Below are 15,467 nucleotides of genomic sequence, written 5' to 3'. Positions count from 1 at the left end.
GACCTACGTCATTGATTACCTCCAGCCATAAGACTTAATAATATAAATATTATTGCTCGTTGTCTGTATTTCTTTAAAAACGTTTCTAAAGGAGTTTCATATAAGTAACATAACTTACATAACTAGCTATCTCGCTGAAAAATTATGTATTAACATGATCTTTACTACTTTCTCGGGAATCAAACTATAGGTATTCATACCATTCACATTAAAATTGTATGATTTGTTATACGACATATGGTCAAAATCTCGAAAACGTGCACAGGTAGAGCCCCTGCCCCTAGGGCATGCGATATCGTCTGGTGGGTTTATTCGCATATATAATATTAGTATGGATAATAGTCAATCTTTAACTGTCAAAAATTAATTCTCACGTACTCCGTACATATCGTAGACGTACTACGTATAAGTATATACTAGCCTTTGTGACGTCAGATTATAACTGTATCTCCTTCCGTCTAAGTACGTCATATTATTGATTACATTATTACATTGTGGTATGACGATGATAAAAAGCCTTTAGTGGACAATTATAATATTTCAGTTGTCCCATTGAAGAATGTTTTGCTTAATGAATAGTGACTAATTAGGTTTAACGTCAAAGGATTAGGAATAAGGAAATGTTAAGATTGAATTACAATAATATTTGTGTAAATTTGCAATGTACAGTTTCCCCAAGTAAATGTACGGTATCTACTTCACAAAATGTTATAAGTATAGTCACCTGCAATAATATGTTACTCTTCGAAGGCCGCAATAAGGGCCCCCCCACATCTAGCGTCTTTCGAGCGTCGGCGTCTGTCGGCGTCTGGTCAGCGCTATGGAAAATGACGTCGCTGCGCAGTTGCGTCGACGCTGCGTCAACGTTGCGTCGAGCAGCGGCCATAGAATTGTAGACGCCGACGCTCGAAAGACGCCAGATGTGGAGGGGCCCTAATATGTGACACGCTCTTGTGGCTCTAGAAATAAGATCGTGTCAGATATGTTTGTGCGTGTTAAACAAGTGGCGATAAATTATAACACGACCGAAGATAAATTTTAAATCGACAAGAGTAGCGAATTACCTATTCGCACGTGTATCGTACAACGTTTACAGTACATATGGCCCTTTACACTTTTGACATACGCACGGAAAGTGCGCTTTCCCGCACTAGTGCGGGAAAGTAGGACCATATGTACTGTAAAACGCTTTTTAAATATCAGTAACTATTACTTATGAAAGCAAAAAAATGTAAATAATCGTATATGATTCATTAATTGCTATATATTTGCCGTGACTGATTTTTCAAAAGTGTCTTTTAATAAAAAAGACGTCAAGATTGTTTGCCTTTTTTTCTAATGCTAAAAGAACGAACTACCTATAAATAATAATTTTACTCACAAAATTTGTAAATATTCACTTCAATAAGTTTTTGGCAAAAATTTCATTTTTGGTACAAGTTTTTATCGCTGACTGTACTTTTCTTACGACAGACAACTAATACTCATCGAGACAATTCTAAAAACCCCTAACACAATTAGGTTGCGTTGTTTCATCACAGAGTTCCTATGGCCACCTCCTGTCTCCATCATCAGATCAGTTCGACAGTACCATATTATTGTATTGTCACCAGAACTACATACAGCTGCCAATTTTCATGACGCTACGATCCTTGGAAGATGGTTAAATTAGTTACCTTAGATTCCATTACATAGTTACATACAGGTCGAGAGTTCATTGCCACCTCCTGTCTCCATCATCAGATCAGTTCGACAGTACCATATTATTGTATTGTCATCAAAACTATATACAGCTGCCAATTTTCATGACGCTACGATCCTTGGAAGATGGTTAAATTAGTTACCTTAGATTCCTTTACATAGTTAGTTACATACAGGTCGACCTAATAAAAGCTTGTTAAAAATATGTATAGGTTTCTTAGCATGTATCGCTATACGCATCCTAACCGTGCTAAAAGTCGTTTCTCGCTTGACTGCCCCGGATAATACTCAACTCAACCCACTTATCGAACCGTACACGTATATTTTTGCAATCGCATTTGAGTCATAAAATTCCTTAACGATTGGTATACTTTACAAATATTTACTAACTTCCTTGTGTAGCTTATGACCTAATCTAGGTGTGAAGATACTTAAGATATCAAGATAACAATAGCAGAGCAATAGCACATATTATCTATAGTAGTAATCATAAATATACAATAGAAGAGATACGCGTTGTTTTTATATGCCTATAGTATGAATGGTGATGGTGTTATATATAATAAATAAATATTATTAAATATAAACGATGGCAAATAAGATAATTGTATGGTGAACTTCGTCGAGAAATATGGATTTGTTTGACGTTTATGCTGGCAGTACCACACTTTGTCACTTGCCATTGCCAAGTTCAAAAAAAGAAACTATGCCATTGCCAAGTTCAAAAAAAGAAGCAAAAAGCCACCGACACGAGGTGTTCCCAGGCGGTCACCCATCCAAGTACTGACCTCGCCCGACGTTGCTTAACTTCGGTGATCGGACGAGAACCGGTGTATTCAACGTGGTATGGACGTTGGCGATAGTGGGTTCGAATTTTGACTTACGTATCAGAAATATGACGTCATTGTCACATTGTATGTATGATACTTTTAGTTATTTAAAGACCTACTCGTACAGCGCGATTCGGGAAATGAATTAGAGATTCACTAGATATGAAATAGTAAAAGATATGTGACGTTCCACGCAAAAGGTACCTTATGGCGGCTGGCGCTTACGCTATTATTGACGCCGCTCTAATATTCAGCCGGGGCAATGGTACCTAATGCCGTGGAACGTCACATAACTTTACCATTTCATATCTAGTGAATCTCTAATTCATTTCCCGAATCGCGCCGATACACTTTTAACTTTGTAGCAAGAAATTGTAAAAATGCCACTACAAACGTCATCAATTCATCATTTTATAAGAATAAGCTATCTCTACGCGCTACGATAGCGCTGGCTATACGAGGAAATGTAAAAAATTAAAAATACCACTACAAACGTCATCAATCATCATATTATAAGAATTTAACGTTTATGCTGGCAGTACTACACTCTGTCACTTTGCCAAGTCGGTGCCAAAAAAAGAAGCAAAAAGCCAACGACACGAGGTGTTCCCAGGCGGTCACCCATCCAAGTACTGACCTCGCCCGACGTTGCTTAACTTCGGTGATCGGACGAGAACCGGTGTATTCAACGTGGTATGGACGTTGGCGATAGTGGGTTCGAATTTTGACTTCCGTATCAGAAATATGACGTCATTGTCACATTGTATGCCATTAACTTTGACACACTTTGAGCTATAAAGACAGATACAGAGAACATTTGTTTTAACTTATTTAAAGATCATATTCTTTTTATAAGGTGGTGGTACTAGTGCTCGACTTGCTAATGCCCAATAGGTGACACCCTGCTGTATCCTTCTCTAGTTTTGTATGTACAACAAAACTCACTCCGGTGAGCTGTTTCCACTAGACTTCACTAGAGCTACGCTGAGCGAGGATATGTTAATGAATTATATTCCTTCATGACAAACACATCCCTCGCTACGTATCCTCGCACATCTCTGGTGGAAACGCATCCTAATAGGTATTAGCGGAGAGTTAGCTTCGACTGACTCTACTAGTAGCACAGAATAAATAATAGTACTAGGTACAGAAGACTCACTCTCTAACAAAACGCGTCTGTCACGATCAGCACAGATATGGCCACTAGGTGGCGACAGCGCCACGCGCGGCTTATGGCAAACCCCAAAATTGGGGTCGGACGGATGGATTTTTAACTACCTGTAGCAAAGCGACGAAATCGCGGAGTGAGCCACGCCTGCTATTAGCCATTACGTTTACCAACCTGTTAAAAATAAAGACTTACCATCCCCTCTCTTCCAGTACGACCGAGATGCGGACGGCAAGATATCCTACGCGGAACTCAAAGAGATCATCGAATCCCGAGAATACGAGCACGATCTACCTGACAACGTAGTAGAAAAGATTATGGTTCTGGCAGACAAGGACAACTCTGGACACCTGGATTTCAACGAGTTTGTTGAGATGATGCACAATCCGGATTTTAAAGCGGTCTTTGGGCATTTTGTGGCACGATATGTGCATTCGATTGTGCCGCATCGGGGGCCTGTGGACACGACTGGTGAGTTTAGGTTTAAACTGTTGGTGTGTTTGATGTAGGAATGAAGACACACTGAAACGGCTGGATTTTATTGTAACCTTTGGCTTTTAAATTACTTCGTAAAGACGGGCCTTATGGCTCCTCTACACGATGGGCCAACGCCGGCCACTCCAAGGGACGCATTTATGCGTTAGAGGGAGCAAATGATATTTCTATCTCATTCTACCGCATGGCTGCGTCCCTTGTAGTGGCCGGCGTTGGCCCATCGTGTAGAGGAGCCATTACGGACAGTACGAAGTGGGCCAGTACGTTGGTGCGCAAATCGCGTTTGTTGGTGCGCATGTTCGCTCGGCATTATATGAACGGGCCTATCTTTACTTTTGGAATCTTTGAATGTAAATGATAATAGATGCATTTACCGAGCGCTTGTGTTGAATCATAACTTTGGTGTCAAAATCGAAAAGGGGTCATCCATTAATTACGTCACACGAATTACTAGGTTTTTTGACCCCTCCCCCCCTCCTTGTCACACTTGGTCACATTTGGCAAACGCCTCCCCCCCTAGTGTGACGTCACATTTTTTCTACGAATTCGCCAAATCGAATTAAGTAAGTACCTAAGTATTATTAATATTTTATCAAAATATTTTTGACGATATAAATATTAGTAATTTTATAACCAAAGCTGCTTAGGAAAGAAAATTAAACGAATAAAAACGATTATCGTTTTAAAAACTTGTTATTTAAATGTACAGCGAATAAAATAATTTAAATAAATTTTCGGTTACTGATGAAGTTAAAGTGACGTCACAAAGTTTGTGTCTCCCCCCTCCCCCATGTCACAATATGTCACATTTTCTTGACCCCCTCCCTCCCCCTAAACGTGTGATGTAATTAATGGATGACCGCAAACTAATTTGAAAAAATTGTATTAACGAATATTAAGCAGTTGAATCACCCGAAAAATAACCGAAGTTTGGGTTGGTGAGATCAATGTGTTTGGAAAAATTTGATTATTTAAAGACCCGTGGAGTTTTCAGGCTGGGACCTAAATATATGCCTTGACAAATATTTCCTAAATACACTGAGAGAAAAGTACAACAAAAACACACTTAGAATTACAAAAATAAACTTAATCCGGGGACAAGGAGAGTTAACTAATAGGAACAAATTGACTTTTGCAATTTCTATTAGTTCTTGCAATTTCTATTATCTGTTTGTTGAAATTATATTTGGGATTACTGAGCTGTTTGTAGAAATAAATAAACTTTACAGAAATAGTGAAACGTCCATAATTATTACTAAAACTTCATTTTTTCCCCCAGTACAGAACTGTTTTTTAATTCCTGGTGATGATTTTTCTCTCAGTGTAGCTAACCTAAACATCTCACCCGTACTATAAAGTGCCATGGTAGTAAAGATCATAAATGCCATAAATGTTACAAAATGCGACCTAAGTGTGTCTTCGTTGCTACAAAAGTGTGAAATCAGTCACCTGGACAATGATCTAAAAAGGGGAAGCTGGGGCACCATGGACATGAATTTAAATTGACATGATAAAAGTGTTTGTTTTGCATTGTAGATTTAGTAGTTTGATAGTAGAAATTGCATGGTGTGTTCATATTCTGTAACTTGTAAATATTGAATTAGTGTGTCGTTAAGTAATATTTAGCTTAGTTGTTGTAAATATTGTAAATTATGATTGAACGAAGCATTCTTGTCGTTGCAAAGACAAATGAATACACTATCTAATAAAACACTATTTAACACAACATATAATTGTCTTTGCAACGTCATGTGTATAGATAAAAATATTGTACAGTGTAAATTAGTTTCCCTATTGCACTTACACGTTTTGTTTTAGTGTATGTAAACAGACAGTAAATTATGAACCGAACTGGTATTACCATTATAATTCAAGTCACATAATTTATTACATAATTTGGGATTCCCTGTCTCGAGCGGTTGCAGTGAAAAGTAAACTATTAATTTCAATAAAAAACAAATAAACTTAAGTACTAATCTTAAAATAATAAGATTTTATAGGTTAATGAGTCATTCATCATTCAAATTAAATATTTATAGATTTTAAATGAAATATTTATACATAATAATGAGATAAGTCGGTTGACAGTTGATTGATTTTAAACAGCTTATCATGCTCGCGTCACTTATCATATCACTAATAGAAAGTTTATTTGCTAAACATTGATAACATTTTGACCCGTGACATCATATCACTTTAACTTTGACATCAGAACAAATTGACTTTGCTGACTTTTGTAATTATTACGCCAAGATACTTATCTATAATGTCTATATATCTTTAGATAATTGTATATTTTTAATCACGATACAGCGTGTATATTTATACGCAGATCATACAACACTATGATACAATTTAAATTAAAAATATAGTAAGTATATATAAAAGAAAATTCACGAAAGACGGGAAAAATATAAGAAAATATGTTACTTGATACATACGACTTTTCTAATGCAATATCTTGCTATTATTAACATTCCATTCTCTTTTGTTACTTTACTTATGTTATGAATGTGTAAACATTTAATTGTATAAGTAATATAATAAATAGTGCATTGTTCGTTATTTTATTTTTATTTATCAATAAATAAATAAAAATAAAATAACGAACAATGCACTGGTCATCAGTCGTCAAGGTCGTTTCTTTTACGGCTGAACATAATATATCTGTTTATACCTTAGTCGTATTCCTTAATGAGGGTTTCCGCGATCGAGATTTTCACTAGATGGCAGCACCGTGACTAGAGGTCTTTTTGACAGCTGCTGTCAAAATCTACCAATTAAAAAAACATAGTTAAACATGATAGGTGGATTATGACAGCTAGACCTCTCGCCACGGTGCTGTCATTTAGTGAAAAACTCGATCGCAGCAACCCTCATTGGCGAGTCTTTCATATAAATTCAATCAATCAATCATTTATTTATTTCTTCCAATACCATATTAACAAAACACCGGATGATTTCTAGAGTTTGATTAGGGGAGATGGAATAAAAAGACCATAGTTTTGTTTCGCTCGAGGTAAGACAAACACTATGACCATTTCGTTATGTGTCCATCTTGACCCGGTGTTCGTTTTACTTCAACTTACCCTAACTAACATCCCAATTAATTGTCATGATATAAAAATAATAAAAAATTTAACGGACTTGATGCCAAAGTAGGTAGATAAATAAATGAATCGAAATCCTTAAAAGAAAACGAAACGTTAAAGTCATTATGAAAGTGTAAATCGATAAGTGGAATTCCTAGATGATGTCATAACTGCCACAAGGTGACCCGTTTCACTAAAAAGTGTAAGACTTCAATGAGTAATAGAGTAATTCGCTGACAATTACAACCTTATTTCAAGAAGATAAGGTTCAAAATAAGTCAGTTAAGATTGTAGTAATTTACTGTCTGTGCACTCCACACTGTATATGCTTTATTTGGCATGCGATTAACAATGCATTGTGTACTCTAGCGTGTTTAACATAAGGACTAATTCTGTTTGCTAGGACGGTGGCCTGGGCTCCAGTATCACTCGACCCGTGATGGCGGTACTTTTCTTTTTTTTATTTCGTCCCGGCTTTCATCATCATGGTTTTTGGTAATCGTTACCATGTTTTATGTTGTTCATGTTTAGGCATTTTTCATCCATAATACATAATCCTTTTTTTAGTTAGAGTTCCAATTTAGAATCCAACTATTATTAAACAACGTTATTATTTATTATACACGTTCATTTTAAATACTGCTTTGGTTGAGACCGCTATTTTAAAGAACCATGTTTTTTTATTTATTTCATTAAACAAGAAATATCATTTGATATTTATATTTTACCAGTTGTTTTTCGGTGAAGGAAAACATTGTGAGGAAACCGGACTAATCCCCTTAAGGCCTAGTTTCCTCTCTGGGTTGGAAGGTCAGATGGTAGTCGCTTTCGTAAAAACTAGTGCCTACGTCAAATCATGGGATTAGTTGTCAAGCGGATCCCAGGCTCCCATGAGCCGTGGCAAAATGCCGGGATAACGCGAGGAAGAAGATATTTCATTAAATAACTATTATAAAACTTACAGAACCTATTTATACAGATTTAAGAGACATAATTACTTACCTGAACTTGATATATCAAACTGGAGAAAATAGTAGAGATACCTACTTCTCCATAAATATGTGACTAACGTCAGTATGAATCGGTGCCTTGGTTATCCTTATCATATCGTTCTTCTATTGTTTTATATTCCTAAATTACGTTTAAAATGTCCAATTATGATTCAGACATAATGACATCAGTTAGATAATTCCACGTCTGCGGTACACGCAGTATTTGTCTGGGTTGATTGAATGGGGAATGCCCGCAGCGCCCACAGAATAAAATAAACCTAATATAGTTCACAAACCAAAATGACCACCGAAATCATATCATAGCATCTCTTTTACTCTAGCTACGACCTTGCAAGTGGGAATGAGAAGTCTTACGACAGTGTCAGTTTTGAGGATAGTAAAGTGATTGAATGCTAGTAAATATTTGCGTGGAATTAGGCCAACATAGCGGTTTCTTCTCTTAGCAAGTTGTAAAATGAAAGCGCGTTACTGTATAGTTCGTTTTTTTAGCATTAGAAATAAGGTAAACAATCTTGATGTGTCTTTTAATTGAAAAACACATTTTAAAAATAAGTTACGGCAAATATGTAACAATTATGAATCTAATACGATCATTTATATTCTTCTGCTTTCATAAGTAATAGTTTTTGATTTTTAAAAAGCGTTTTTCAATTAAAAGACATGTCAAGATCTTGCAAACAGTTCTTTCTAATGCTAAAAAAAAACGAATTATAACTGTTGTAACCTTTTTTTTACAATATTTAACTGTGTTAATTTACCCACCAGTAGAGCATCAAAGATTTGAAAATTTTACAAATAAAATTGCAAATGTAAAACATACATAAAAATTTTTTGCTCAACTTAACTGTCATATTTTCAATTCCCATTTTGCTTTCCAAACAGGGTGTTAAAAAGCTATTTTGTTCACTAGGGATGGGGCCAGGATTCCTGTACGTGCCGAAATCTCGTCGTGGTCCGTCCAGTTTTGTTTATATTGTTTGCTTGGGTTCATCTTTATGTTCATTGTTCATTTTTCCCAATCATTCCTGTTTGTCTAATCATTTTCATCGCCGCTTCAATTTCATCTCATCATTTTTAAAGAGATCATTGTTGTGTTAATAATTTCTCAACCATTACATCTTGATCATTGCGATATTATGAATTCGTGTTAATCACTTCTTGTATTATAAAACTTGACAATATTGCGAGTTCATACATTTGCGTTTAGTGCTTGCGTGCTTGTGTGTGTGCTTGCGTTTTGTGGCAAGTGTATGGACTCACATTAAATCCTAGTCAGTGTGTAAACTATCCCCAATGTGAAGGCTAACGATACTTATCCGTATTGACTTCATATGTAAATGCTGGTGGGTCAACACACTGAACTTACAAGCTGTGACGCATCTTACGAATGTTTACGTAATTGTACATAAGACATTACGATCGGACCATTTGCGTCATAAGCATCATCTTATGAGTCGGAAGCCGAAATCAAATCGTCCTTAACAAGATTTTAGTGCACACAGTCGCCGTCAGATGTATTGGAGCGGCCGAGGTGCTCAAAAATATCTAAACTCACACTCTATCGCCTTGACATTTCAGGCGTGTTCAGATATTTGTGAGCACCGATATATCTGATGGCGACTGTTTCTATCGATAGGAAATATTTCGGAAAGATAAGAATCTTTGAATATGTATTAATAGGGCCCCATACATTCCACGACTATTTCCGCACAAACTCTACATACATACATAAAATATCCGATGTTTTTTATTGTTCATCGATTGTTCTTTAGCTACTAGGGTTATAAAGCTCAATGCACACACGCGGCGGCGGGAGCGTGCATGGAACCCTCGGTGGGCGAGTTCGACTTGCACTTGACCTGTTTTTTTATATTCTAAAATCCTATGTCTTAGGGTCTCCCCAAATATATCGACGCGCATTCGGCAAAAGCCGATAGGAAAAAGCTTTATGTCCGCGCAATAAGAGCGAAAAAGTCGTCGTTCGGCTCGGCTCGCATCGGCCGGCGCCGGCCGACGCGTCGTCGGCTTCTTCGCTCTTATTGCGTGGACATAAAGCTTTTTCCTATCGGCTTTTGCCGAATGCGCGTCGATATATTTGGGGAGACCCTTACACGTACGTGTTTATATCGAGGGTTTGGAGGTCAAACCCGATAAATCCAAATATTTTAACATTCAAATAAAAATTCTACGCATGTCACATATACCTAGTTCTAATTTCAAAAACCCTTTTACTCGACTTATCGGGTTTGACCACGCACCCCTCGATATATAGGTATCTAGCAAAATTAGTACGCTATATGGTAACCATTTACCTACTGCCCGATTCGAACTTTAAGATACGTCAATTAAAAGATCTAGAAACGATATGAATTAGATGTGTCAGTGTCAAAAGTGACGTTTTTGTTTGAAGAAGCGTCACATTTGACACTGACATATCTAATCCATATCGTTTCTATACTTCGTTTTTTTTAGCATTAGAAATTAGGTAAACAATCTTGATGTGTCTTTTAATTAAAAAACACGTTTTAAAAATAAGTTAAGGCAAATATGTAACAATTATTGAATCTAATACGATCATTTAGATTCTTCTGCTTTCATAAGTAATAGTTATTGATTTTTAAAAAGCGTTTTTCAATTAAAAGGCATGCCAAGATCGCTTACCTTCTTTCAAGTTCTTTCTAATGCTAAAAAAAACGAACTATAGATCTATTAATTGACGTATCTTAAAATTCGAATCGGGCCGCTAGTAAATCGGTTATCTAGTAAGGTCAAATGTTACCAATTATGTCGACCCAGGTTTAAATCACGTACGGAGATAAAGCAATAACAATGTATTGTGACTGGAATATGTTATGGGGATAGGCTTGTTTTGATAAAATCTAGCTAGACTAACTATACGTCTATTGTTTAAGAAGGAAGAAGGGAACAAAAGATATACTGCCGCGTGAAACTTGCGACGGAAGATATGGCAATCGCGCGGGTTTTTACCTATATTTCAATTACTCTGTTTTTTTTTTATTATAGATAATTCCAACTGAAATGGTAAATTAAGGTTAATATTAAAGTAATTAACGCTAATTAATCATTGGGGTTGAAATACTTGAAATTGTTCCTCTCCGCTACTCCGCTGCACCGAAAATGCTATAAAATTTACGAAGTATGTTTATCATTATCACTATAGTCATGGCATGCGTCACTTTCGCACATAAATATTTGTTAGAACGTGACAGGCATGGTGACAAATGATAAAGAACCGACCATCTTAGCTCTACAGTTCTTTTCCATTTTTTACAAGCTTTTATTTAGTTTCACCTGACCGGTGACCGTTGTCTGTAATCAAATCTTGCAAGTTCCATTTGATCCACTTCTCGGTTTCCGATTGAGCTGAAATTTTGCATACACGTAAGTCGGGTGACAATGCAATATTATGGTGTCATCGAGCTGATCTGATGATGGAGACCAGAGGTGGCCATAGGAACTCTGTGATAAAACAACGAAACCTAGTGTTTGGGGTTTTTAGTATTGTCTCGATGAGTACTAATTGCCTATTTCATTTCATTTATTTCCCACATATAAGCTGACAGTATTTCACCAAAACGCTTACACGGTATAGTACAAAGAAAAACTTAAAATTTAAAAGTTGTGCATACAATAAAAATTAAAAATCAAGTCACAAAATGCCTATGGAAAGAAAAGTACAGTCAGCAATAAAAGCTTGTACCAAGAATGAAATTTTTGCCAACAACTTATTTCTGAAATGATAACTTTTTACTGACATTCGCAACCTTGACAATTTCCGGGTTTAACGATGTAGCTTATTATATCTTATCTATTTATCCTGACATATTTTATATGCTTGTAACGTATTTTTTAGATTATCAGTTTACAAAAGTCCACTCTTGAATGGAGGGGCTGCTTGAAAGAATTTTTAACTTTTGAATTAATGGATAGCCTTGTCGTTATTCTGTCCATCATCCAGCCAGGGGATCACTGTAGCATAGTTTGAAACCAGCAAGAAATACACTCTAAACATGCTGAGTAGTTGTCCTGTTACCTATTATGCAAAGGGATAAATAAAGAATAAGAATTCAATTCAAAGTCAAAATATATTTATTTCAAGAAATTAGCATTCCAAGAGAGACAGTACAGTGATCCCTATACACACTTATATACTTAGTCTATATAGGCTCAGCATGTATTAACAAAAAGATAATCCACACGAGTAAAATTGGTGAAATACCTATTCATCATATTATTCACCCAATGACTGATTCGTCGAGAATGCCTTAAGTCATTTTCATTTTTGTATCGCGCAATAAAGTTTCAATTTTTTTTTTATCCTGAAATATTTAATTCATACCTATCGCAATGGCGAGGATGACTAAAATGTCAGGATAGCCGACAATATCAGTGCTGTGAACTCAATTAGTCACGACTAAACTTAGTCAGCTAATGATTGCACCACAAAGAGACCCCAACCTTTTTTTTTTTTTAAGAGGGGAAATGCTTTACGCATACCACCCGGCGCGGGGACGAGCCGGGATGGTTATGTGGGACTCCCTGTTGTGGGCTAATGAGACCCCAGGTTTACCCACTAAAACCCCTCTGTTGCCGCCTCGCTGCTATATGGCGAGGTCCCAGGAACGCCGAAGTACTCTTCCCAACCTATCCCAACTAAAACAATTGCGAAATCGGAGTCGTATCGTATTCATCAGGAAGGTAGTTCCCCGATCGAATGGTCTCTTTGACTAAATGCATTTTTCAGATGCGGCACGTGCGGTCGTTATTCTAAGTATGGTGTAAGCGTAACTTGACTGCGAGTATGTTTCTATGAAATATATCTTGCAAAACAAAAAAAAAATTAGGTATGCCTTGCATTTCTAACCAACCGACAGTAAGGAAATACTCTAAATATAGACCTTACGGTTGTAGTATTTAGGTTGAAATTGCTAACATCGATAAAGTAGCAATTTTGGAACGTCTTCCATATATGTATTATTATTCCGACATATAATATAGGTAAGTTACATTTCTTCGTTAATTTAATCTTTCTGGAAACTAAAGTTTTGTAAATTATTCCTTACGATTTAACTTTTAGAAATGATAATACGGTACCCATATTAGGTGTTACCTAGATACTCGTACGGTTTTTAAGTGTCTTTACGTTGTATGTAGGCATTCGGCGCGATTCGGGAAATGAATTAGAGATTCACTAGATATGAAATAGTAAAGAGATGTGACGTTCCACGTCAAAAGGTACCTTATGGCGGCTGGCGCTTACGCTATTATTACCGCCGCTCTAATATTCAGCCGGGGCAATGGTACCTTTTGCCCTGGAACGTCACATATCTTTACTATTTCATATCTAGTGAATGTCTAATTCATTTCCCGAATCGCGTCGATTATCTTTTGTAAAGAGCAAGAAGGGATTAGTAGGCACAACATAATGCATATCTTATCCCTTATCAAGCTATCTCCTCACCTTGTATGTATTGTTATTACAAGCTTATAAAGGTATAGATATAGATAGATAGTGCATTTAGTATATGTAGTATTCTTGTATGACTTAACGACGTCATGGTAAATCTTGTAGAAGAGATTATTCTTTAGAATCAAACCAGTATATGTATGTATAGCTGTGCCCTGTTTATCAAAAGCTTGTAACTTGTAATACAAGTGGAAAGTCCCTTTTTGACTACTTTTGTTAGAAAGCGACTACAACTTGTATTACAAGTTACAAGCTTTTGATATAAAGGGCATTGGTTGTAATGATATAATATCCAGGAAATACATATTTTAGATGATTAACAATATGATTAATTTAAAATCGACTTGTTTCATAGGACCCCGGCCTTCATATCTCATATACAAAAGTCAAGAAAAAGAGAATATATCGAAGAATCCCGTAGACACATCGAGACGTGGGTAAAACCTACATTTGTATGTTAACTCAATACAGTAGTAGTTGTAACGAATGAATACTACATTTGTAAATCTAAATATTGTAAACAAATATAAATGGTATTTTATTATTCATAATAATTTAACATTTATGGTGGCGTTTGCCTAAACGCATAGACCAAGTCATAGAGTGTGTACCTAGAATGTATGTCTGTCTGACCAAGGCATATAGGTACAGGTGTCTACTCGTCTTGACTATGTAGTACGAAGTAGTTTGACGACTTGTTGTAGGATGTAGGTAGTTACCTACTTTGTTTGCGATTTGGGTATTGTTTAAAAGCAATTATCGTTTTGTGTCAGCATTCGTTACCCCATTAACTGCTACAAAACCAATGACTGGGTCATACACAGCAATTAGGTATACGTGTCCTGTGGACATATCCACGAAGTAGGAAACTTACCTCTCATCTTCGGTCTTAAGGTAAAGACCAGCCATTCTCAACCATTTTTATGAGGGCCACAAAGATGGGTATGCCTTGTGGCCCAGGACCGCACGAAGAATTTGCTTAAAGGTTTGAATGGCAAGGTTATGTTTTTACCTCTGGATAACCTGGCAGGCCACCTAAAATATCCAGGTTGAGTATGGCTGGCACAGACGGACTTTATCTTGTTTGATTTTGATATATTTGATTTGATTCTGATATCTTCTGTCACCTAGGATCCAAGATATTACTGAAGTCCCAAGTCCCCACCTAGCCAGTGTGGGGGTAACTGCTCGCTTATACAACGGGAGCGACGTAGCAAGTCAGACCCCAAGATGTGGGTAATTGTCCATACAGTAGCTTAGCCGTATGTTACATACTCATACTTAGAATAGCTAGTCAGTAGTCACATGCCGCGGATCGTTAGTTATTAAGCGGTTGTCCGCAAACCCTACTCCCAGTGCCCTGTTTATCAAAAGCTTGTAACTTGTAATACAAGTGGAAGTCCCTTTCTAACAAAAGCTATCAAAAAGGGACTTCCACTTGTATTACAAGTTACAAGCTTTTGATAAACAGGACACTAGGGCCCGTTTCTCAAAAGCTTGTAACTTGTAATACAAGCGAATGTCACTTTTTGACAGCTTTTGTTAGAAAGGGACTTCCACTTGTATTACAAGTTACAAGCTTTTGAGAAACGGGCCCCGGCACTCAAACCTTAGATAAAACGTATCATCACTAAATGGTGATGATGAGCCAAAGTGGAGTGTATTTAGTGCAATTCTGAT

At 36.6% G+C, this 15,467-nt stretch overlaps 1 protein-coding gene and 2 non-coding genes across 8 annotated transcripts in view; 1 reads left to right on the top strand and 2 right to left on the bottom strand.

The window, feature by feature from the left end:
- LOC134674475 (rhomboid-related protein 2) overlaps nt 1–15,467 on the top strand; it is a 36,609-nt gene that overhangs the window by 7,912 nt on the left and 13,230 nt on the right. For 2 of the 6 annotated variants that reach the window (XM_063532567.1, XM_063532566.1), the window contains exons 2-3: nt 3,912–4,170; nt 7,690–7,731. In XM_063532567.1, the coding sequence (XP_063388637.1) occupies nt 3,912–4,170; nt 7,690–7,731 (301 nt within the window). Of the gene's footprint in view, nt 1–3,911; nt 4,171–7,689; nt 7,732–9,209; nt 9,252–15,467 lie in introns of all 6 variants that reach the window. The other 4 variants (XM_063532570.1, XM_063532569.1, XM_063532565.1 and 1 more) reach the window with 3 other exon arrangements.
- LOC134674950 (5S ribosomal RNA) lies at nt 2,441–2,559 on the bottom strand. The gene has a single exon (XR_010099669.1). It is a non-coding gene; the product is annotated as a 5S ribosomal RNA (ribosomal RNA).
- On the bottom strand, nt 3,120–3,238 carry LOC134674949 (5S ribosomal RNA). The gene has a single exon (XR_010099668.1). It is a non-coding gene; the product is annotated as a 5S ribosomal RNA (ribosomal RNA).

The sequence above is a fragment of the Cydia fagiglandana genome, chromosome 20 (assembly GCF_963556715.1).
Source record: "Cydia fagiglandana chromosome 20, ilCydFagi1.1, whole genome shotgun sequence".
NCBI lineage: Eukaryota > Metazoa > Arthropoda > Insecta > Lepidoptera > Tortricidae > Cydia > Cydia fagiglandana.
The sequence above is the reverse complement of the archived record's forward strand: the minus strand, read 5'-3'. Positions and strand labels throughout refer to the sequence as shown.